Source organism: Hipposideros armiger, unplaced genomic scaffold (genome assembly GCF_001890085.2).
Source record: "Hipposideros armiger isolate ML-2016 unplaced genomic scaffold, ASM189008v1 scaffold_41, whole genome shotgun sequence".
NCBI classification, from domain to species: domain Eukaryota; kingdom Metazoa; phylum Chordata; class Mammalia; order Chiroptera; family Hipposideridae; genus Hipposideros; species Hipposideros armiger.
Genome location: NW_017731391.1, coordinates 2631780 through 2654377, shown reverse-complemented (window position 1 = coordinate 2654377; position 22598 = coordinate 2631780). Strand labels below are relative to the sequence as shown.

The 22598-nt window shown below is 47.9% G+C and overlaps 1 protein-coding gene across 6 annotated transcripts in view; it reads right to left on the bottom strand.

Annotated features, from left to right (window-relative positions):
* The window catches only part of ZC3H12D (zinc finger CCCH-type containing 12D), a 32139-nt gene extending 10990 nt beyond the window's left edge, over nucleotides 1-21149 (bottom strand). Inside the window, exons 1-5 of one of the 6 annotated variants that reach the window (XM_019638898.1) lie at nucleotides 20962-21149; nucleotides 18109-18779; nucleotides 17139-17180; nucleotides 12453-12828; nucleotides 1448-1587 (exon numbers count right to left, since the gene is read on the bottom strand). In XM_019638898.1, the coding sequence (XP_019494443.1) occupies nucleotides 1448-1587; nucleotides 12453-12757 (445 nt within the window). In that variant the 5' untranslated portion in view covers nucleotides 12758-12828; nucleotides 17139-17180; nucleotides 18109-18779; nucleotides 20962-21149. Of the gene's footprint in view, nucleotides 1-1447; nucleotides 1588-12452; nucleotides 12829-17138; nucleotides 17181-17617; nucleotides 17758-18108; nucleotides 19721-20961 lie in introns of those variants that run through there. The other 5 variants (XM_019638899.1, XM_019638900.1, XM_019638902.1 and 2 more) reach the window with 5 other exon arrangements.
* Nucleotides 21150-22598: the final 1449 nt, after the last annotated feature.

Here is a 22598-nt window from a genome sequence, read left to right as displayed (position 1 = left end):
AATAATGTTGTAAATATTTTTTAGGGGGCCAGATGGATTCATGTCTTGTTAGGGAGACCACTTCATAGTTGGTGTAGAGGCCTGACCACAGCACTGTATATCTGAAGCTGATGTTGAATAATAATGTATGTCAACTATAATTATATATACATATAGTCACGGGACGCGGAGTAGAGTGTGGGAATGAAGTCAATGGAATTGTAATAGATAAACATGATATCGGGGGTGGGAGGACAATAGATGGGGGAGGGGGGTTGTTACTTTGTGAGGGGTGAAAAGGATAACTATTACATTGTTCTGTACACCTGAAACTAACAATAAAATAAAAAATAAAAAATTAATTATTCATTCATTCATTCATTAAATCGGCCAGGCAGCACCAGTGGTCAGCCCTACCATTCAGGGAAAGAGCCACATATGAGGAGAGAGAACCCATGGCAATTGCATAGATTTTGTATTTAACCAATCTGGTTCTTTATTAACAAGTAAAAACAGACAACCAAAGGGTCACCAGACTTTTGAGAAGACCTAATAACACAAAAAGAGAAAGACAGATGAACAAAGAGAAATGACTCTGGTGGGGGGGTGGGGGGGAATGATTTGTGAAACTTAAGAGAACTTTTTAAAACTCTGTATTAGTATAGGGATAGTCAAGAAGCTACTGCACCCATACGAGAAGAATACCATTTCATTTAAAAAATAAAGAGAATCAGAATGAGAAGTAGAAGCAATTGATAACCATTGACAGAATTAAAAACAAAAACAAAAATTGGGGGCAAAAAGGCCAAAAAATAAAGTCAAAAGAACCTACCAGAATCACCAAGAAGTCACTCCTACTATCATTGACTTGACTGAAACAATGTCAGTAATGGCTTGGCATCTGACTTCTTGTTATAAGAGAGCCAAACAAAAAAACAAACAAATCCCTGTTTATTTAAACTATGTGTCCCATTATTTGTAGCTTATAATATTCCTAGCTGATATAAGCATTAAAAATAAAGAAATCCCTGGATCTCAGTTTCCTTTTTCTTTGTTTGAATGAAGAGAATGAAGAGTTAGTTGTTCAGTAAATAAACATCACCAGACCGAATAAATATCTCTTTCAGATCCTCTACTCTATGGGGGGAGGGCAGGGGGAGAGGTGTAGATCCAATCTTTCTGTAGTGTTAAAAGTTGTAAGACACCATTATTTTTCAAACTGATCATTTACACTCAGAGGTGAAGTAATTTGTTCTTTCATCTACTCAACAACTATCCATTGAGCACCTACTCTATGCCAGGCGCTATGCTAGGTGTCAGGGCTATGGCAGTGAACCTTCATAGTCAGTGCCCTCATGAAGCTTACAGGAGGAAGACAGACATCAGCAACCAAATAGCTAAGTAGATAACTGAGTGTGTATCATTGTCAGGCATACTACTGAGGGAGGGTGTATCTGCTCCAACATACCTCTAATGGGGGTATCAGCTCTTGGTGGTTCTTTCCTCCAGGAAGGGACAAAAACTTTGATGTAGGTGTGTCCTCTGTCCCTGAACCAGTCCACAGCCAGCTGGATTCCCCGGCAAGAGAAGGCTTCTTTATTTCCATGGCTGCAATGGGAAAACAAAGAATCTGTAGAGACACAAAAAGTGGGATTTCCCCTGGGAATATCCTGGATCACAGTGTCACAATCTAAAGGGAATCAGGCAAATCTGCATTTTAAAAATAGTTTGTTCTTTGCACAAAATATATCCCTTAACTGGAACCACATAGCTTGTGATAGGTTGTGGAGGGTGTCAGGCTCCAAGGTGAGTACATTCCGAGGATTAACAGACCAGATCTTCTTATTAACTGAAGCTAATACGATCAATATAAAATGGACATGAGCAGCCATCTGCAGAATACTCTCACCCTAAGAGAGGGTTGTAACTGTGTTATTGGGCTCCCCAGGTCCAAGCAAAGAGCAGATTCCACCAAGGTTATCAATGGAGGCAGGAAGGAGACAGTTGTGTGAGAGGAGACTCAAGACCCGGCAGGGCCTTGCAAGCCTTACTAAAGATTTTTCTTGCTCCTGAGAGGAATGAGAGACATAGAAGGGTTTTAAGATTGAGGAACCATATGTGATGTGGTCCTATGTATGTTTCCAAAAGCTCCACCTGGCAGCACAGAGGACAATAAGTTGGAAGGGAGCACGAGGGGGCTGAGGTACCAGTAAAGAAGCTGTTGCAGGGGCCGGCCAAGTGCTCGTTGGTTAAGAGTTGGCTTGGGAGCGCGAGCTCTGAGCAGCAGGGCCACCGGTTCAGATCCCACATGGGCCAGTGACACTGCGCCCTCTACAGCTAAGATGGTGAACAACAGCTCAACCTGGAGTTGGGCTGCCGTGAATGGCCAGCAGCCAGCGTGCGCAGCCGACAGCCAGAGGGAGCTGCTGTGAGCAGCCGTCCAATGGCCGGCGACAGATCTGCCTCAGCCAGAAAGAGCACTATGATCACAATAACAACATGGGCCAGTGAAGCGACATCCTCCACAACTAGACTGAAGAACAAAAGGACAGCAACTTGTCTGTTCCCCTTCCCCAATTCCCTACACTGTTCCCTCCCCCAATTCCCCAATTAAACCCTAAAAAAAAAAAAAAGATTATAAAAAAAAGAAAGAAGCTGTTGTAGTCATCAAGGCAGAAAACGGATGGTGACTTGGACTGAGTGGGTGTTGAAGCTTAAGGGAAAAGAGTAGGTGAACTTGAGACATATTTAGAAGGCAAAATCTCTAGAATATGGTGGTTGGATTTAGGGGTGATAGAGAAGAAGGCATGAGGAAGCTTCCAGATCTCTGGCTTGTATAACTGGATGGTGGGCTCTTCGCTGAAACAGGGAATTCTGGAGGAGTTAGGGGCTGAGGGGGAAATCATGAGTTTGGTCGTGGACACATACTGAGTTGGAGGCGACTTTGTGACCTCGAAGTGAAATGTTAAGTAAACAGCTAGGGTTCAGAAGAGAGATAAAATGTGCGCCTCATCTGTGTTTAAGCAACAGTTGAAGCCCCCGTGTGGAGAGAATTGCCTGATTGCCTGGAGAGAGGGAGAGGCCTAGGGCTGGACCTGGAGGAATTCTGGGACTTAGCAGCTGGTTACAGGTTGAGGAGGACAATCTTACACAAGCAACAGAAAGGATCTATCAGAAGAGAAGGACATGAACCAGAAGAGAGCTGCATCGTAGAAGCCATAGAAAGGAGGCAGCTGAATGGTGCTGCAAGGGACCAGTGAAGCCTGAAAACATCCCTCAGACTTAGCTAATGGAGGTCAGTGGTGTTTTGCTGGAGAGGGAGACAAGTGACTAGATTTGAGATGTCGAGAAGGCAGAATCAGTTGGACTTAGCTATAGATGGGACACAGCTTGGTCGCCACATGAGATCACGCTCTGCGCACTGCTTCCAACCCAGCCGACTGCACCTCCTCCAGCCCTTATCCTGGCCACACGCCTTCCGCTACTCCCACCACAGAGCCTCCGCACCAGCTACCCGTCTCCTGTCGGCCAGTCCACTCCCCCTCAGATCTCAGCTTCATTGCCACTTCCTCAGGAAAGCACCCCCTGCCCTCTAAACCCCAGCAGATTCTCTCTTATGAGTCCTCACTGGACTTCTGCTTCATGGCCCTTATCCCAGTGGAGCTTTCACCCTCACCGTGGGATGAATTGGGTCTCCCCTTCTCTAAATCTTAAGTTCCTTTTGGTCCCCACTGAATTCCCAGCGCTTAGTACAGTGCTTGACAGCTGGTAATAAAATTGTGTTGAGTAAATGAAGGACTAAGAAGAAACTGGCCTTGTGAGCAGGGGGAAGAGGTGCAGCCCAGGCAAAGGGAAGAGGGGACTGGAAAGACCCTGATGCATGGGCTGCGCTGGCCTGGCAACACCCCTGGGTCTCATGCAAAGGCTTGGAGTATCTGGGGACCACAACGAGAACAGTGTGGCTCAGCATGTGGAGTGAGCAAAGGGGGTTGTTGTATGACGTGAGGTGGGAGGGAGAGGCAGGGCCAAGGGTCACCGTGACACTCACACCCTCCCCTGAGGGGCCTGGCCTACAGCAGTGGCCCATATGCAGACGAGGATGACGCTTCAGGTTTTCATTACTGTGTTTTCTCTTGAGTGTGGCCTCTGCTGCTGTTTTCTCAGAGGGGTTTGAAATAGGTCCAGGTTTGGACGGAGGAAAAGGGAGTCTTGGGAAACACTCATCAATAGGATTGGAAGTCAGGCTTTGTGGAGATACAGGAGACCTCTATATTGTTTCAGATCCAGTAATGTGTCAGGAACCAGAACTTACAGTCTCGATTTGTCACGTCTTCCAGTTTACAGAAAATAGCCCTTTGGCCATTGAGGCTGAGCTGTGAGGCTTATGCAAACAATAAGGTGAAAATATCAATGGGGCTGTCTGTGGTAATAAAAAAGTTTAAAAAAAGGAACAGGAAGTGAAAAGCTGGCCCCTTTCTCCTCAGCAGAAGCTGACAAAAGGAAGGAGATAAAGGGAAAATGAGGCGGGGAGGGGTCCTTCACAGCTTACCCCTGCGTCCCCCACCTGCTCCATGCAGCTGAGCCCTAGGGGAGGGGATGACGGGTGTGAAGAGGAGGCTGAAGGCCTAGCTCTCAGCACAGCCTGGGCAGGTTGCAAGCCTCTCGGAAACCGTGGTTTCTGTGGGGTGTAGCTTCCCACAGGGCTACACGGCTGCTTTGGAGGAAGGTGGCTAATAGGTAAGCAGGAAGCAACACCCCTGGGTCCCTTACATGCCCCCACGCATGATGGGTTGTCTGGGGCCTGAGGATAGACAAATAGGCCCCATGAGGGGGACAGCACTTTAAGCCAGCATGGCTCCCCAAAAGGCCAACTGGGACCAATGACCCCTCTACATTGCTGACCATTCTGGAAGCCAGGCCAATCCAGCCACTCTGCAGCAGAGCTCAGTGAGGGTCCCAGACCCCTTCTCCCAGCCAACACCACGTCTCAAAGCCCCCAGATGCCATTTGGGAGAACAGTAGGAGGAGGAGGGGCCTGAGTCATCCAGAAGCCAGAAGACACTGAGACATCACAGACTGGCAAGTTTAAAGTTTGCCCCTTCCCACTACCTAAAAGGTGGTGAAGAGATTATATCTACCATGGAAAATAAGGTGTATTTCCTGTGAACAATTGGTGACGCCACCACCCCAAACACACACATCTCTTGGCTGCAGTAAAGCCTACACTCACTCAATTCTCAAGTAAACATATCACTTACCACAATTCTTTTAAAGATTATTTCTTGATTGTTCTCTTTTCTGTGACGACACATCTGTTTTTAACTGTTCAAAAGCTAACTCTCCATCCCTAACACCTTTGATGGGTGTGTGGTTGGAGTGTGGGGAGGGAAAGTGAACCCAATCCCTGTGAGGGGGCAAAGGTGAGCAGGGCGTGGGTTCTGGTGGCTGGTCAGGACCACAGCCTGCATCGGCCTTGGCTGGGGGCATGTGGACAGGAGGGGGTCAGAGGTTACGGAGTTCAGGAATTCAGGAACAGAAGAGCTGAGGAATGGGGCCACCATCAGCTTCAGGCAGCAAGAACTGGCCCCAGGGCCTCTCTGTCACAAGACTCCAAAATTGCAGACTGTCAGCCAAGAGTCTCCAAAGGGCAGGGAAGTACGACGAAGATCAGGGGACGCAAGCGTACATCTGGTCATAACATATCAGTCCAGCCAATACTTTCTTTTCACCCTAAGAAGCTTCTTCTCTCCCTTCCAGCTTTGATTCCAGGCACAGGGAAGTCTGAGGTGACCCCAGAAACCCTAAGGTGGTCTCTCTGGAATGGAGGATTTTCACTCTGGTCTACTGTTTTGCAGGACTGAATTCCCACACACCCCACCCCAACCTCTCCTCATGAACCTCTGGCCACAGAGAGCCCTGGGCAATCGCCAGATTGACACCACAAGCTGGAGCCAGCTCCTCACCCCATGGGGGTCTGTCTCTAGGAGCTGGCAGAGCCCCCAGTCAGGCAATAAAGCTCACAGTCACCCCAGGAGCCCACTCCCTGAATACAGAGGGAAATACATAAGCCAAAGGCACCCCTTCATCTGTGCTTCCTCCATTCATTCAAAATCAACCTATGAACATCAACTTCACCAAGGGTCTGTGCTGGGTGCTCAGAGAGCAGTGGACAAGGCAGACCTCACCCCTGCTTCTTGGAGTCTATTGTTAATATCTACAGAGAGCCCTGAATACAAAGCCACTTTGCACGTGTACGTCATTTATTCATTATAACGGGCCCTTGAGGAAGTGACCTCTGTCCCATGTTACCCTTGACGAAACTAAAGCAAGGCAATGTGCCCCCAGCTTGCTGATCTGGCAGCGCATCTCAGAGCCTAATGTGTTGGGCTGCAAGCTTTTCCTTCCCCGGCTCCGTTTATTCTATTTATCCCAGCCCCTCCCCCATCTCTGCCCCTGGGATCCAGACAGCAGCAGATCCTTGGGAGCCAAAGTTACCTGCTCCTAAAATGCTTGCACGGGGCAGGAGGAAACTTAGGGGCTTATTACCAGTCACTGTGAACCAGTTCATCAGGCAGTTTGCTGAGAGCCAGGCCCTGAGAAAAGGAAGCTGGAGTGGCAGGTTTTAAATAAAGGGAGGGTGGTAAGGGGAAGTGGGTTGGTGCCCGAGGCAAATTTCGCCTACATGGCAGCTGTGCCTGGGGCAGCCTCAGTGAGAGTGTAGCCACTTACAGTAACAGGACAATCTCATTGGGACACAACTGTACCCTCACCTATTGCCCAAGAAGTCTCTGCAAAAGTTAGCGGTTCACTGAACAGGCCCTCCCAGGTATGAGATGACAAGGGACATCACTGTTTCACTGTTTCTTATTTGGGGTTAAGGTGCAAACACTCTGACCTGGAGTTTATAGCCCTTCTCACCAAGGGATCTCTTCCCAGCTCGAATCAGGGGGAAGAGAGAGGGTGAATGGGGGCTGCTCTAGGGGCACTCATCTTACAAAAGGGGAGATGGGGGCAGCCTTAGGGAGGAGCCCAAGGCCAGCATCAGTCAGAGGGAGTTCAGAGGCTTGGAAGCAGGACTGCCCCCAGCCCAGGGGCACACCTGCCGCCTAGAACCCCATGAGAGGGGTTCTGAGGAAAACCTCTCACTGTGGGCCTGAAGGTTCCGTCCTCCTGAAGAAGCCAGGTTCTGCCGAAGTTTCTAAGAGTTTAAAAACATAAACAACAGCCCTGTACCCCAACATGAGGACACATTCAAATGAAACCCTTGCCTGGGGCAGTAAGAGGATGTGAAATTATCAGGTGGATTTCCCCCAAGCTGAAGTCCTTCATATCAGCCTCTCCTAAATTTGCCTAAAGAATGTGCAACACTTGTGAGCTTCCCTGCCCCAGGCAAGGAAATATCAGTGTCCTTCCCAATCACCATGATGCAGCTTTTAATCTGCTTTCAATGAAAGCTAGATTTCTTTTTTTTAAACCTGCTGGACATTTTTCTAAAGGCCAGATGAATAGCGATTCAGGTATTCAGCTCACATCTCCCTCGTTCATGTAGACACACACACACACACACACACACACACACACACACACACACACACCTTGAAGGTGTGGGGATTGTACTTGGACATCAGTCTCTGTGTTGCTCGCCAATCAGAGCCACCGTACAATGCACCTGTGACACCGAGGGTTCCCAGCAGGTTGGCAGCAGTCCTGCAGAGGGAGCCCGGGCCCCTGGTGAGGGAGTGGGGACCTAGCACGTTCTGTCTGCAGCAAGGCCACGTCCGGGACTCACTATGGGTAGGCTCTGGCCCCAAGATAAAAGCCTATGGGGAGCCAGCCAAGTGGCGTATTGGTTAGGAGTTGCTTGGGACACCACCTCTGAGCAGCAGGGCCCTGGTTCGGATCCCACATTTGGGCCAGGGACGCTGCGCCCTCTACAGCTAAGATAGTGAACAACAGCTCGACCTGGAGCTGGGCTACCATGAGTTGCCGGCGACAGTGTAGACTGCAGTGGGGCTGCAGTGGGCTGCTGTGAGTGGCCGGCAGCTGGCGTGAGCTTTCGTGAGCTGCTGTGAGCCACCGTGTTTGGCCGTCCAATGGCCGGAGAGCGATTGCCTCACCCAGGAAGAGCGCAATGATCACAATACCAACTTGGGCCAGTGAAGCAACGTCCTCCACAACTAGACTGAAGAACAAAAGGGCAGCAACTTGTCTGTTCCCCTTCCCTGATTCCCCAACGCTGTTCCCCTCCCCCAATTCCCCAATAAAATCTTAAAAAAAAAAAAAGCCTATGGGATCAGGGTCTCCCACCCTGAGACCCTTCCCAAGGCTGGACAGGGAAAGCCAGAGGTGCGCAGTGCTGGAGGAGATGCAGAGCTTTGGAAAGAGCACTTAATCCAGAGCCTGACACTTAGTGCTCTGTGTCCTTGGGCAAGTTTCTTACTCTCTCTGAACCTCTGCAGAAGATGAGAAATTCCTTTATTTAAAAAATGCCTTCAGTTCTTTTAAGCCATGCATAAAATAATCATCCTGAATCCTAGAATGTTAGAAATGAAAAACCATTTAAGAGTATTATTACTTAGTCCAACCTCTTAATCATATAAACCGGGCTCAAAAAAAAATCTGGTGATTCACTCCAAGGTGATTCACTGAAAAGCTACAGCTGCATAATCCAATATGTAGCTACTCATCACAGATGTCTATTTGCACTTGAATTCAAATTAATTCAAAAGAAATAAAATTTAAAACTCAGTCCTTCGGTTGCACATTTCGAGGGCTTGGTGGCTGCATCCTGCCAGTGGCATCGTAATGGAAAGTGCAGGTATAGGAGTTTCCATCATTACAGGGCATTTCATTGGGGAGCCCCAAGCTAAAGGCAAGAACTCAGAGCTTTGGACTCTAAGTCCCACATTCCATCCCCTGCTTCTGACCTCCCTGGTTTCCTACATGAAATACAACAAGATACTCATCAAAACTATGGAGCAAGCATAAAGTCTGGCTTCCCAGGTCCCCAGCTTATGCACTCCCCACATTGCAACTTAGAATTCTCACTGAAGTTGACCCACCCCTCATGAAATGATAAATGAAGCCATCAGTCCTACTTATAAGAGCCAAATGGACTCCTTCTGTTTTTGCCATGAGGAGATGAAAGGTTTTTTTTAGTTTGGTGGTATGGTTTCTATTTAAATGACTTGAGAACAAAATGTGTTTCATAAAACAGGCCAACCCTTGTGTGCTTCGAACAAATACATTCCCACTTCTTTCAAAAAGCACTCGGCCAGTGACCCACGCTGCCAAGCTCCAGACAGCAGTCATCCCAGCCTATTGGGCTCAGCCACTACTAACAGCCTTGGGCTACACATACTGAAGCACTAGGGAGAGAGGCCCATGGAAAATTCTGTATAGGGTGGCATGGGTGCAGCACAGGGATGGAGGCCAGGGTCTGATGGAGCCAGTGTTGACCTTGGCCAAGCCCACCTAGTTTTTTTCCTGTGCTTCTTCTTCCTCTCTTAACTGAGAGGGTCAGATGCTCCTCTCTAACATTCTCGGTGCCAATGGAGGACGCATGGCTTAGTGCTTTCCATAAAGCATGCCATTATCTATAATTTCTCATTCTACATCAGGGGCTCTTTACATTTGGGGAACTGCAGACCCTTTAAGTGCTTATTGAAAGCTATGGATCTTCTCCTGGAGAAATATATATATGTGCATACATTTCCACATTTTTGTATATCATTTCAGGCCATTGCTGGCTTGGAAGATAAAAGGGGCCATGAGCCGGGGAATGCAGGCAGCCTCTCTAGAAGCTGGAAAAGGCAAGAAAACATGTTATCGCCTAGAGCTTCCAGAAAGAACACCGTTCTTCATTTTGGCCCAAGGAGACAACATGCTGGACTTCTGACCTCCAGAACTATATAAGACATTAAATATGAGTATGTATTGTTTCAAGCCACCATGTTTGTGGTCATTTGTGAACGCGGCAATAGGAAAGTACTGCAGATTTCGTTCTCTAAGGAACATCTACAACACGGCTTCCCAAACACAATGAGAACACAAACTCACTGAAAAGTCAGGCTGTAGTTCCCTGGGAGCAAAGGCAAAAGCTGCCCCAGGCTCTAGGGCACAGAGCCACAGGCAGCAAGTCAACAACAGGCCCCCACCAGGGTGCTGCTGCCAACAGGGGGCACCCTTCCCATCAGCTCAAGGCGAAAGGACATGTGTCCCCATCCATCTTTTCCTCTGCTCCCCACTCCTTCAGGACCAGGCAGCACATGAAACAGTACCATTCTCAAAAACAGAGAATGGCAAGTCTGCGATACTACCAAATCTCAGCAAAGGAGCATTTTCAGAAACCATGTTTCTGAGGTTAACTGAGTTTTGAGATCAACCGATAATAACTAGACACCATGTTGGGTTTCAGCCATCCATTTCCTCTGAAGGGTGAACCCCACACTTGGCTCCATCCTTCACGACTGAGGACCCGCCTGAGCCTAAGGAACATGGTCCTGTTGAAACTCTGGTTGGAGGACACCGTAGGCGTTATTGTAGCAGAAGGAGCAGGGGATGGAGCTGAAACTCAGACCCCACCTCTCTCTTAGACTTGCCTGTCAGGTGGTGGTTGTGCAATTTATCTATTTTTCCTAACTAGTTTTCCATACATGTATGTACACACACCGAGAACACACACAAATGCATGTGTTCTGGTTAATTGAGGTGATTTTTCAGGCAGCAAGTGTGTGAAAGCATTCATGTTCCAGCACATTTTTAATAATAGCCTGAGTGATGATTTCTGTTTGTAACTCACACAGATTGAGCATGAAGGGATGAAACTGATTACAATTGTGGGGGGTAGGAGGGTGGGACTAAATGGATGTACCCAGGACACATCATGGTCATATGCAAATAGAGAATGTGGTTTAAATTTGAATTCCAAGCAGCAACAAGAGAGGTTTCCATCAAAAGAAAACCCTCCATGACCACCCTATCATAACAATTCCTAAAAAACTGTCTTGTCCCCCAAAACAGAATGCCTATACTTTCCTGCAGCACCAGAAGTAGTCTTTTTATCCTACAGCCATTCTGTAACTTTGATCTGGAATCGCAGAGCTCACAAAATCCATTTAAGCGATATCATCTTACTGTCAAAGTCCTCTTTCTATTGATGCCCAGAGGGAGTAGTGCCTCGTCCCTATCAGACAGAGGTCAGGCCCCTTCTTACAACCCCTCAGACTTTGTTGCTAGGACGCTCAGAACCTACCAGCTTCTTAAAAATCCCTTAACTGTCCCCAGAGATCTTGAATTAAGCAGGATTTCATAGGTTGACTGGGAACATGTGTGAGAATGTTATGGAGGCCCCAGAGGACCAGCTTCTAAGCCCTGGAGAAGGGAGAGTTCCATTATCTGCCCATCTAATCAAGCCCAGAGATCCCCAGCTGGCTAAAGCTTGGCTGCACACTCCCAGTACACCCCGAGGGGGCATGTAGGAACAGCCCCTGACGCTGGGCCATCTGGGGTTGAACCATTTCAAACTTGGGTCCCGCCGTGCCAAATGCTACGTGAGCCCAAATCCCCAGGGAAAAACCACTGGGCCTGTCAGCCAAAGGATGCCCCATGGACACATTCGGTGCTGCTGCTAACACCACTTTTCTCCATTCTCACCCACGGCCCAGCGTCTGAAAAGGGAAGCACATCTATTCGCAGCTGTGAGTGACGGATTTCCTATGGCTCTGCCCTTTGCCCCGCTGTAACTAAGCCAAGTAGTAGAATAATGCACTTGGGCAAAGCTGCCTCCTCGCCTGGCGGGGAATGTGGGGGAGACTGCAGAGATTCCCTCACAGCTGAACTTAACCTCACCAGGAAAGAGAACAAGGCAGGGCATGACGCTGTCATCACCAAAACACAGGACGATGGCAATACACAGATGTTAACTACAGCGTCTGCAGCTGGAGTGGAGGCACAAGTTCACCTCTCAAACCTAGCGAGGGAACCACAGGCTGCCTTCCCATAACCCCCAGTGGAGGGCTTCCAATGAAGTTCAAATGCATTTTCCCATCTGATACAACCTTGAGGGAAGCAGAAGAGCTGCCTGTCCACCTGTGTAACAGAACAGGAAACTTGAGATACTACTGCTTTCTCAGAGTCACACAGCTGGTTAGGGACAGACCCCAGACAAGAAGCAGCTCCTCCCCAATGGTCCACAGCCTTCCCAGAAGAAGGCTTCTCTCTGGGTTCATGTGATAATAGTTACCACATGTTGAACCTTTGCTGTGTGTCAGGTACTGTTGAGATTTTACACCAACATTACAGATGGGAAAAGTGATGATCAGAGAGGTTAAGTGACTTGCTTTAGGCCACACAGATACTAGGGATGGAACAGGGATTCAAAGGCCCATCCATTGGCCCCAAGCTGTTTGGACCACGCCACTGAGAAGAGGGACAGCTCTCCCACCCCTTTGCTACAGAATGAAGAAAGCTACCTCATTGCCACGTTGCTGCCGTCGATCACAATGGGTCTCAAGGAACCGGCTGGATCTCCGCACTCCTCTTCTGGGTCAGCCCCGAGCCCGCGCTGGGCGGTGTCCGGGCTCCCGCAGGAGCCCCTGGGAACCAGCAGGGGCCCGGCATTGCTCTGGCGGGCCCCGGGGCGACTCCCCGTCTGGATCAGCTCCTGCAGCACGTCGTTGACCAGGGCGCCCTCGCCCAGCTTGCCCAGCACCCTGACCACGTCCTCCCGGTCGTAGCCTAGCTTCAGGAAAAACTCCATCTTGGCTGAGTGCTCCATGCTGGGACACCTGGGCCCCTGGCAGAGGTCCTGCCCCCGGCTTCCTTCTGGCAGAGCCCCACTGGCATAAGCTAAAGAGAAAAAGCATCCGTCAGGTGTTTTCTGAGTAGCCTGGCTGTCAGGTTACTGAAGGCAAATTATCTTTGCTCCCTCCCTGCCTGCCTTAGCTGTCAGGAAATCAAGTCGAGGCCTGGTCCTCTCGGGGATTTTCAGTTGCTCAGTGTGGTTGGAGAGCCACAGATGCAATCACACTGCTTTTACCAGTGCGCTATCAGAGGCCGTCACCCCACACATGCGCCCCTGCGGGATTCACAAGCCAGAGGCACCGAGGGCAGCTGAGCAGGCCACCCAGCACCCCGGGACATTTGTGCACAGGCCAAAGAAATGTTTCTTAGGCTCTGTTATGGGCTGAAGTGTGCCCCCTCCCAACTTCATATTTTGAAGCCCTAACCCCCAGAACCTCAGAATGTACTACCTGTATTTGGAGACAGGGACTTTAAAGAGGTAATTAAGTTAAAAAGGAGTCATTAGGGTGGGTCCTGTTCCAATATAACTGGTGTCCTTTTAAGAAGAGGAGGTTTGGACACAGATGGGTACCAAGGAAAGACCAGGTGAAGACACAGGGAGAAGATAGCTGGCTACAAGCTAAGGAGAGAGGCCTCAGAAGAAAGAACCCTGCTGACATCCTTATCTCTCTGATTGCTAGCCCCCAGAACTGTGAGGGCAATAATAATAACAATAATAATAATAACAATAATAATAATAATAAGTATCGAGGGCTGGTATTTTGTTATGGCAGCCCTGGTAAACTAATACAGCTCCTCGGCTTAAACAGGGGAAAATGCCCCCCATAAATTCTATTCCCAGGAATGCAATGCTCCAACCCAAATTCAGCTCTGTGCACTGGGTCGGTTTTCCCTGACAATCAATTCAGACCATCCTGAACCTCTAAAATAGAAGGTTCTAACCCATCCTTTCCACCAGAGCTTGACTGCCTGGCCTCCAGCTCTGGGGCGGGGGCTGCAGGCAGATGTTTACAAAAAGAAGATGATTAAACCAATAGAATACTCTGGACAGACTGGTCCCTCTTTTCTACTCACAAAGCCCTACATATTTAAAAAAAAACACTGTAAAATACAGAAATAATCATGAAAATATATTTACTGTGAAAATTTGAAACAATGCAGAAGTGTAAAGAATAAAAAGACATACTATCTCTTCATACATAACATAAACCCACTTGCCTCTCCCGCTCAGGATTTGTTTTCATCCTTCCAGCATTTTTTCTATGTATTTACTTGTGTATCTACTAGACACACATCTTGTTTTAGGGAGGTTATTCTTACATAAATAGTGTCATACTGTATGTATTGTTCAGCACCTTGCTTTTCTTTTTAAAAATACGTTTTGGAAATCTTTCCATGCCTGTTTATCTGTTCTGCTACCCACCGTATTCCCAGCATTGAGAAGGGGGCCTGGCACAGCTGAATCTCAGCGCATATTTATTGAATGAATGAGTGAGTGATGTTTAACCACATACCAAATGATGGAAATTTAAATTGTCTTCCATTTTTTCCTGTTATGATTCATGCTCAACAAACATTCATATACATCTATCATTTCACTCCGTCCTCTTCTCAGTATTACGGGACCTTGACCTTCAGTTCCCAGTCTCTTTCTGGAATGCCCTGAAACATTCACATCTCTCTTCTAAGTTCCCGGCTTGGCTTCTCGCTCTCTTGCTGGGTCTCTCCCCGTAGTGTTGGAACCCAAACAGAACTTGTGATAACAGGGTCTGGCAGGTGAAGGGCATCTCTCAGCCAATCTCCTAGACAGAGAGGCCTCGGCTGCAGCCCCCACTTGTTACCCCCTAGTCCACCTGGGCCCACTGACTGCTGAAACACCGAAACTGCCCCCAAGGTCACCAGTGACCTCCGAACTGCCAAACCCAACAGCAACTTTGCATTCCTCACCTTGTACAACCTCTCCACTGCTTTTGACGCTGTGGTCCGCTCCCTAACTTGTTATTTCAAATAAAACCTTTTTGGACGACCTCCTTCTGGAAACTCGCTTCTCCCTTAGGTTGTACAACTTGGCCTGAGTCTCCTCCTAACTCTTTCTAGCTCTTTCCTTAGCCTCTGGTTTCTTGTGCAGTAGTGAGGCCCTGCCCAGGTCCTCCCCCTTTACCAGCCCCTATTATTGATGGGCCCACTTCCAGCTCAGACCCCTTGCTAAGCACCAGGCACCCACAATTATAAATCTGTGAGATAAGTGCCATACATGCTATTTGAATAAAGTCTTACGGGAAGTCAGAACACCTTCATTCCCCAGACATTTCCTGAGTCTACTTCAGTGGTTTACAAAGTATGGTCCAGAGCAACTTGGGGGTTCCAAGACCCTTTCATGGAGTCTGCAAAGTAAAAACTATTTTCATAATAATGCTAATGTGTAATTTGCCTTTTTTCACTTTCATCCTTTCATGAGAGTACCATGAATTATTACAGAGACTACATGTTGTGTGACATTGCAACAGTTTGAATGCAGAAACAGATATGAGATTCCAGCTGTCTTCTATTAAGCCAGATATTAAGGAGATTTGCAAAAATGTAAATCAGTGCCAGTCTTACAAATTTTTGGTTTGGGGAAATTATTTTTCATAAAAACATGTCATTTATATTAATGTAATTGGTTTATTATTATTTAAAAACATGAATATTTTTTAATTTCTTACTTTCTAATAAGGTTCATATCAATAGATATAACCCACATAAACCAAAGCTCTTTGGGGTCCTAAATATTTTTAAGAGTGAAAGGGGGGCCAGCCGAGTGGCACGATGGTTAAGAGCTGGCTTGGGACGCCAGCGGGCCCCGGTTTAGCGGGCCCCGGTTCGGATCCCACATATGAGAGCCAGTGACACTGCCCTCCACAGCTAAGATGCTGAACAACAGCTCAACCTGGAGCTGGGCTGCCGTGAGTTGTTGGTGATGGCATAGGCTGCAGCCCCTGCTGCAGTGGGTTGCCATGGGCTACTGTGTAGCCAGCAGCCAGCGTGAGCGGCCAGCAGCCAGCGTGAGCGGCCAGCAGCCTCTGTGAGCGGCCGTCCAGAAGCCGGCGACTGATCTGCCTTACCCGGGAAGAGCACAATGATGGTGCCAACTTGGGCCAGTGAAGCAACGTCCTCCACAACTAGACTGAAGAACAAAAGGATAGCAACTTGTTTGTTCTCCTTCCCCCAATTCCCCAATAAAAATCTTTTAAGAAAAAAAATTTTTTTAAAAAGAGTGAAAGGGGTTTCCAAAACTAAAAAGTTTTTCCTTAAATCCAGAGCTTTCCAATTAAGTATTTCCACCTAGATGGTTCCGTGTAGGTGGCCTATAACATGTCACCCAGGGCCTCAGGACAGAGGCCCAGTGTCTTTTCCTCCCTCGATCTGGCCCTTCTCACCCCCATCTCCTACTGCCCACCTGCTCCACCCAAGCCTCAGCCCTGCCTTCTTCATCCCATACACAGTGCATTGCAAACACCTCCAAAGAGGTCCCCTTCCTCAGTCCCATCTGGCCCAGCTCCACGCTGTAGCCAACATTGTATTTCTAGAGCAAGTCTGACCATGTCACCCTCCTGCTTAGAAACACCCTCTGACCCCATGTTGACTACAAGAAAGACACCAAATCCCTGAGCAGGGTACCCAGCTGTCACAATACAGCACTGACTCCTGTCCACCTCACCCCCCAGCACTGGTCCACCCGGCTCTTTCTCTAGAGCAACGTTGAATCTCTCACTGCTCCCCAAGCATTCCAGAACATTCTCATCACTGTCCTTCTGCATATGCTTCCTCTCTACCTGGAATGCTCTTTGGTTTGGCAAACTTCAAGATTTAGCTCAGATGCCACTCAAAGTGGTGATCCCTCACGCCACAGACAGAATGCGTGGCTTGGTCATCTTGTCTACCAGGCACTTTGCTCACACCTGTTATGACACACTGAATTGTCATTTAGTTATTTCTCAAGAACTTGTGAACTGCATTCTGATCTATCTGCCTTAGAATTACCAGCACCTGGCATAGTGCCTAGTATATCCGAGGAGTTAAATAAATTTTTCTTTAATAAATGCCCAAAGCTGAAATTATCTTCCATCCTCAAATATTTTTTTCTTGGGTTCTGAATCCTATCGAATGGCATCCCATAGAAGCCCAAAGAATAAACTGCCCACTCACCTTTGACTCTTCTCTTTCCCTCACATTTACATCCAATTGGCCATTAGGTCTCCTTTCTGGACATGTCCCATAACCACCCTCTCCTTTACACTCACAGCACGACTGCCCTAGTTTGTCTATTTATTCCCTCAGTCAGTCAGACAGTCAGTCATGTAACAAACACTTACTGATCACCAACTAGGCACCAGGCACTCTGCAGGGACCTCAACCTATTCAGGAAAACAGACCAAAAAAAATATAAATAACAAGCCATAAATCATGACGATAAGCACATTACTTTTGACTAGGAAAATGTGTTTTCAAAACACAGGTGAGGAATGACTTATCTTTCTTTGAGGGGAAGGGAGAGACCAGAAAGGTCCTCACAGAACTAGACAACAAAGGAAAGGCTGTCTTTTCCAGTTCAGAGAACAGCCATGTCGCCTCTCCTAGGGGCTCCTGGGAAGGCCTCCTCACTGCCCTCCCACCAACAACAATTCTTATCAAGTTAGTGTACGGATCAAAGACTTCATAACTATTCCTCCGTGTCCCTCCATCCTGTACAGAGTAAACGTCAAAACTGTTCAATACGAGAGTCAAGGCCCTTCACAATCAGGCCTGGCCCACTTCTAATCTCATTGGTCATGTACCTCTAGTCCAGCCTCACCTTCTTCTCCTTGACCAGTAACCAGTCCTGTCTCAGGACAGTTGTTCCCTTGGGCTGGGGTCCAGCTTTGGTCCAGTCTCCATGAAGGGACACTCACCCAGTCTGGCAGGCCAGCCTCACACCAGGAGTTGCTCATGTCCCTGAAAGACCCATGGTCTCTCAGGCCCACAGGCCTTCACTTGGGCTCTTCCTTCTGCCCGGAGCACCTACCCCTCCTCCCCCAGGCCTAACCGCACTGTCACATCCTGTAGGAACCCCTCCCAATCCACATAGCCCCAGCTACTCTCCTGCCTCCTCTCCTCGTTGCTAATGCACGCACTGGTGCACTTAGTTTGGAAGAAAGAGAGAGAAGGGAGGCATGGGAGAAAGAAAAGAGGGAGGGAACTAAAATCAGAGAGAAGGAAAAAGAAAGACAGAAATAAGCAACATGAACATAAAAGCTCATGTCATTCTTCATCCTTTCTTTGTCACTTTCACGAAGAGACTCTTACCTGAACTTCCTATTGTCCCTGGCAGGTAGACAGGATAGATGACAGTATTCCCTTGTCACAGATGAAGAAACTGAGGTTCAGGGTGGTACGGAGTATATATTACACAGTTAGTAAATGGCAGAGACTGAAGACAAGCACATGCCAAAAATCACGTGAGTTGTGTTCAGGACAGAGGCAACATCTTGTTATTGCAGAAGTGGAAAAACCAAAATATGACTGGGTCAGGTGACTTCTCTTTGGTCACAAAGTAATGGCTACAAGGAGAGTCCGTGTTAGTTTTGTAACTTTGCATTCTGGTACGACAGAAACATGGACATTTTCAAAAAAAAAAAAAAGGGGGGGTTTTCACCTGGGGTAGGGAGTCCGAGTGGCCACGTGAGGCCCTGCTCTGCAGCTCTCCACAGAACCCTTGCACTTCAGCAGAGCTCCTTTTCTGAGAAGACTTAATTAACTGAAAAATTCACCTACTTCAGAGGCTTCCTCCCTCCTTGAGACTTTAAAATCAACTTCATTTCCTTTTTAAAACCTCTTCTAAATAAGGGAGAAACCTGGGGTGATGGTTGTTCTCGGGAGCCTTCCCTGGCCTTCAGGTCACAAGCCTCCCCTTCAGATGTGACAGTCTTTGAGCAGCAACACTGCCAGCAGCTCTTTTTCCTTTCTATTTTTAAGACCTGAAAGTATGAACAACTTCACTTCAGTTTTCTTCCTCAATCTTGACTGGAAGTCACACACAGCACAAATGATTCGTAACACTTTGAAAATCTTCAAAGTTTCCTCACAAGTTCTTACAATGGCCGGCATCACAACACTTTCCTACGGTTAGCAGTCCAGGCAACTGTGGTGATATGTTCAGGATGAGCTCAAAGTTAGAGGTGACCTAACAAAATAGCATGGAAGGAAGGAAGAAGGAGGGAGGAAGGAAAGTGAAACCCGTCTGGTGGAACAGTGAGAATCAGATCAGATCTCTTCCCTCTAGAATGAACCAATCCAGGCTGAGGGCCCCCCAGGCCACAGGACTGTAATCTCTGACTGGAAGAACTCCTGAGGAGAAGAATAAAAGAGAAACTGAAGAGGGAGAAAATGAAAGGGTAAGACATGTGGAGAGCCAGTAGCTTACATGTGCACAGTATTTTGTAGTCACACGGTGTTTCCCTGTATATTGTCTTTGGAAATTCCAACATTCCTGGAAGGTAGGCAGGACTACCTCGTCACTCATGTTGTAGGTGAGAAAATGGACGGAGGTTTTGCTGACTTACCCAGGATCCCACAACTAATCAATGGGAGAGGCTAGGCTCCCAAGGGTGGTGATTCCCGCCTTCTCCCAGGTCAGAGGGTGCTACCCAGGGATGCTTGGGGGCCATGGAGCAGGGTGAGTGCATTCAACACATTGCCCCAGGTTGCCTCTGCCAGCTCCAGAGAAATCTACCACATATGGCTGCCAGAGGTCACCCACCATGATGAGAAGAGTCCATGCACAAGTTCTCTGGTTCAGCTCAGACCTAGAGCGTCTCAGTGGAGTTGTCAGTTAGTTACATTATGGGGAAGGCACAGAGACGCCGACTTCAGCCCACGAGATTGCGAAGTGCAATTCGGTGGCATTAGGTAGCCATCACCACCACCCATCTCCATATCTTTTTCATTTTCCCAAATGGAAACTGGGTACCAATTAATCACTAACTCCCCAGCCTCCTCCCCTCATCACCTGACAACCACCCCTCTACTTCTGTTTCTATGATAATTTGACTACTCTAGGGACCTCCTATAAGTGGAATCATACTGTATTTGTCCTTCTGTGACAGGCTTGTTTCACTCAGCATACATAATGTCTTCAAGTTCACCCATGTTGTGGCATGGTGTCAGAATTACCTTCCATTTTAAGGCTAAATAATATTCCACTGTGTGTATGTACCACATTTTGTTTGGACACTGTCGATAGACTCTTGGGTTGCTGCCACCTTTTGGTTGTTGTGAATAATGCTGCTATGAACATGGGTGGACTGCCCTGGTCTTTTGTTTTCTCCTCGAACTCATCTCCTGGTCTTCTGTACGGGCTACAGGTTACTTTGGGTGTACACATGAGTATTTACAGCCCTGATCCATAGCCCAGGGCAACTCTGAAGCAAAGGTTTAAAAAAAACAAAACCCTCTTCTATATTCCACTCCCAACCTATGCACAGGTCAGGTGTTGACACCCCAGGGCTGGCATCTCTGGGCTTTGGAGAGGAGTTTATAATCTTGGGGAGCATGGCTGAGGTTTCTAATGGTTTCAGAGGATTGGTCAAAATTGTCTTCACTGCCATCAGATTAAGTTTCATTTCAGTGTCCTCATAGGCCTTCTTGAAGCCCATGGAGTCACCGAGTCCACGGAGTGTTTGGGACTGCTGCCAAACATTCCTGGTCTACCAGGACACTGGACATCCACACATCGATGGCTAGTGTAGAAGGTGCTTTCAAGAGCATGGAAACAGGTTTAGAATGTGCCCGAGAGTCCTGCTCCTTTTGGTTTCATAAAATTAAAATACTTTCAAAGACCACAGCAGGAATTTTTACTTAAACTGAGGAGCTTCCTCTGATTAATCTTTCTCCCACAAAAGCCATCTTAAAATTAAAGACAATTTTTCTAAAATGAGCAAGAATTTCACCTAAAGGAAATAAAAAATGCTTGCCTCCTTTTTTTAACCTGAGCACTTACGATGCTTTAAGGTGTGGGGAATCAGCTTGCTCAGGATAATACTCACCCAAGATCTACTCTCCAACCTACATCCCCCTTATGTTCTGTTCCTCTCCTCCCACCCCTCCACCCAAGTCTGCACAGTGTTTGTACAGACTGATGGCCAGGGGACATGCACTCACCAGTAGGGCGCGTCACTCGGCCTTTACAGTGGACCCCGGCGCTCCTCTCAGCTTGTCCAGCTGATCGCAGCTGTCACACTGCCCCTTTCCTCCCAGCTAGGGAGGTATATTGCTGAAGCCACGGGAGCCAAGCTGGGCTGGGCCACGCGGCAGTTAGGAGACACTTTATGCCAGAGCTCCACTTCCTGGATGCTAGCGTCACATTCAGCTGCAAAGGTAGTTTTGCTTTGGGTTTAAAAAAAAAAGGAAAGGAAGAAAGCAATCAAATGAGGGAGGAAGACTTGAAGCCTGAGCCTCAGCATGAGTCACCGAATCAAAGTTTAACAACCACATGCAAAGCGAACTCTGTGAGGGCACGGGCTGCCCGGCTGCACAGGAAAGCCAGGAGGGACGCGAAGAGAACAAAAGCATGAAACTACCCGAGGACAAAAACTTCTGTTCCAAGTTCTCACTCATGCCTCCAGCTGAGACGAGCAGCTGATCCTAGATGCTCCCAAGTGGGGTTGTCAGGGCTCACAACTTTATAAAGAGAAATACAGCATGCAGGAGGACAGTGTCAGGGTGATGGAGAGACCAGAAATAGCTGCATAGATAAGGGTGCACAGGCATGGAGGAGGACCCTGTCCCTTCCATTACAGAGTCCCAAGCAAATCACCAAGTCCCTCGGGTTGGGGGACCAGGGCACGTGCCTCTGTTAGGGATATGACCCTGGGTTCCCCCTTGCTACAGCCTTGCATGGGGTGGGCAGCTGCTTCTCTCTCTCTCTGTGGCCAGGAGCCTGATTCCAGGCCCTCCTGACCACGGCATTCTGCAGCCAGGCTCACCGCCAGCCTCAGACCCCAGACTCTGCGTTTATTTCCTGCACTGGGGGACGCCCATCAGGAGTCAGAATAAGACAAAGAATGCTACTGTGTGGTTTACACAGCAGCCTCCCAGCAGATGACAACATTGGGAAAATTTCCCCAGTGCCCAGAGACCGAAGCAAGAGGCTGACCACTCCATCATGGCGTCAGGAGTTTATTAAGGAGTTTATTAAGTTTATTACTTACATATAAGGCACACCTTGGCAAGATGAAGTAGATGTCCTCCTCACTGCATGGCAGGCGCTAAAGAATTCTATGGAACAGGTCAGGATGGATAGGGGTACTGGGACGTGACCTGCCCCAGGTAAGGGAAAATGCCTTACATGCTTGCTAGGGTTGAGCAATGGCCTTTCCAAGAACCAGCTCCCTGGGGCATAGATGAGGGGTTGATCACCTCTGAGGAATTGATAAGAAGCAATCTGTGTTCTGGCCCGGATCTAGCCAAGGGTCTGGCAGCGGTCACGTCATAGAACAGTCTCTCCTCCACAGCGACTCGTCCAGGGACACACAGCCAGCCAGTTGGTCAAGCTGGGTTTAGAACCTGGGAGCGGGTGCTGAGGAAATACAAGTGGCACAAGTTAACTGGAATTTGCTGCTCTCCTTTAGTTATTCTCCATCTGTCTCCCACAGGACAGTCGAGACCACCTAGAACATTAAAACACATATAGAATGGGATCATTGTAATAAAAATTAAAAGTACAATTAGAAATCATTAGAAAAAAAAAAGGACATTTTTCTAGAAACCTTGATTAAAACAGTCAGTTCATTTGAGCA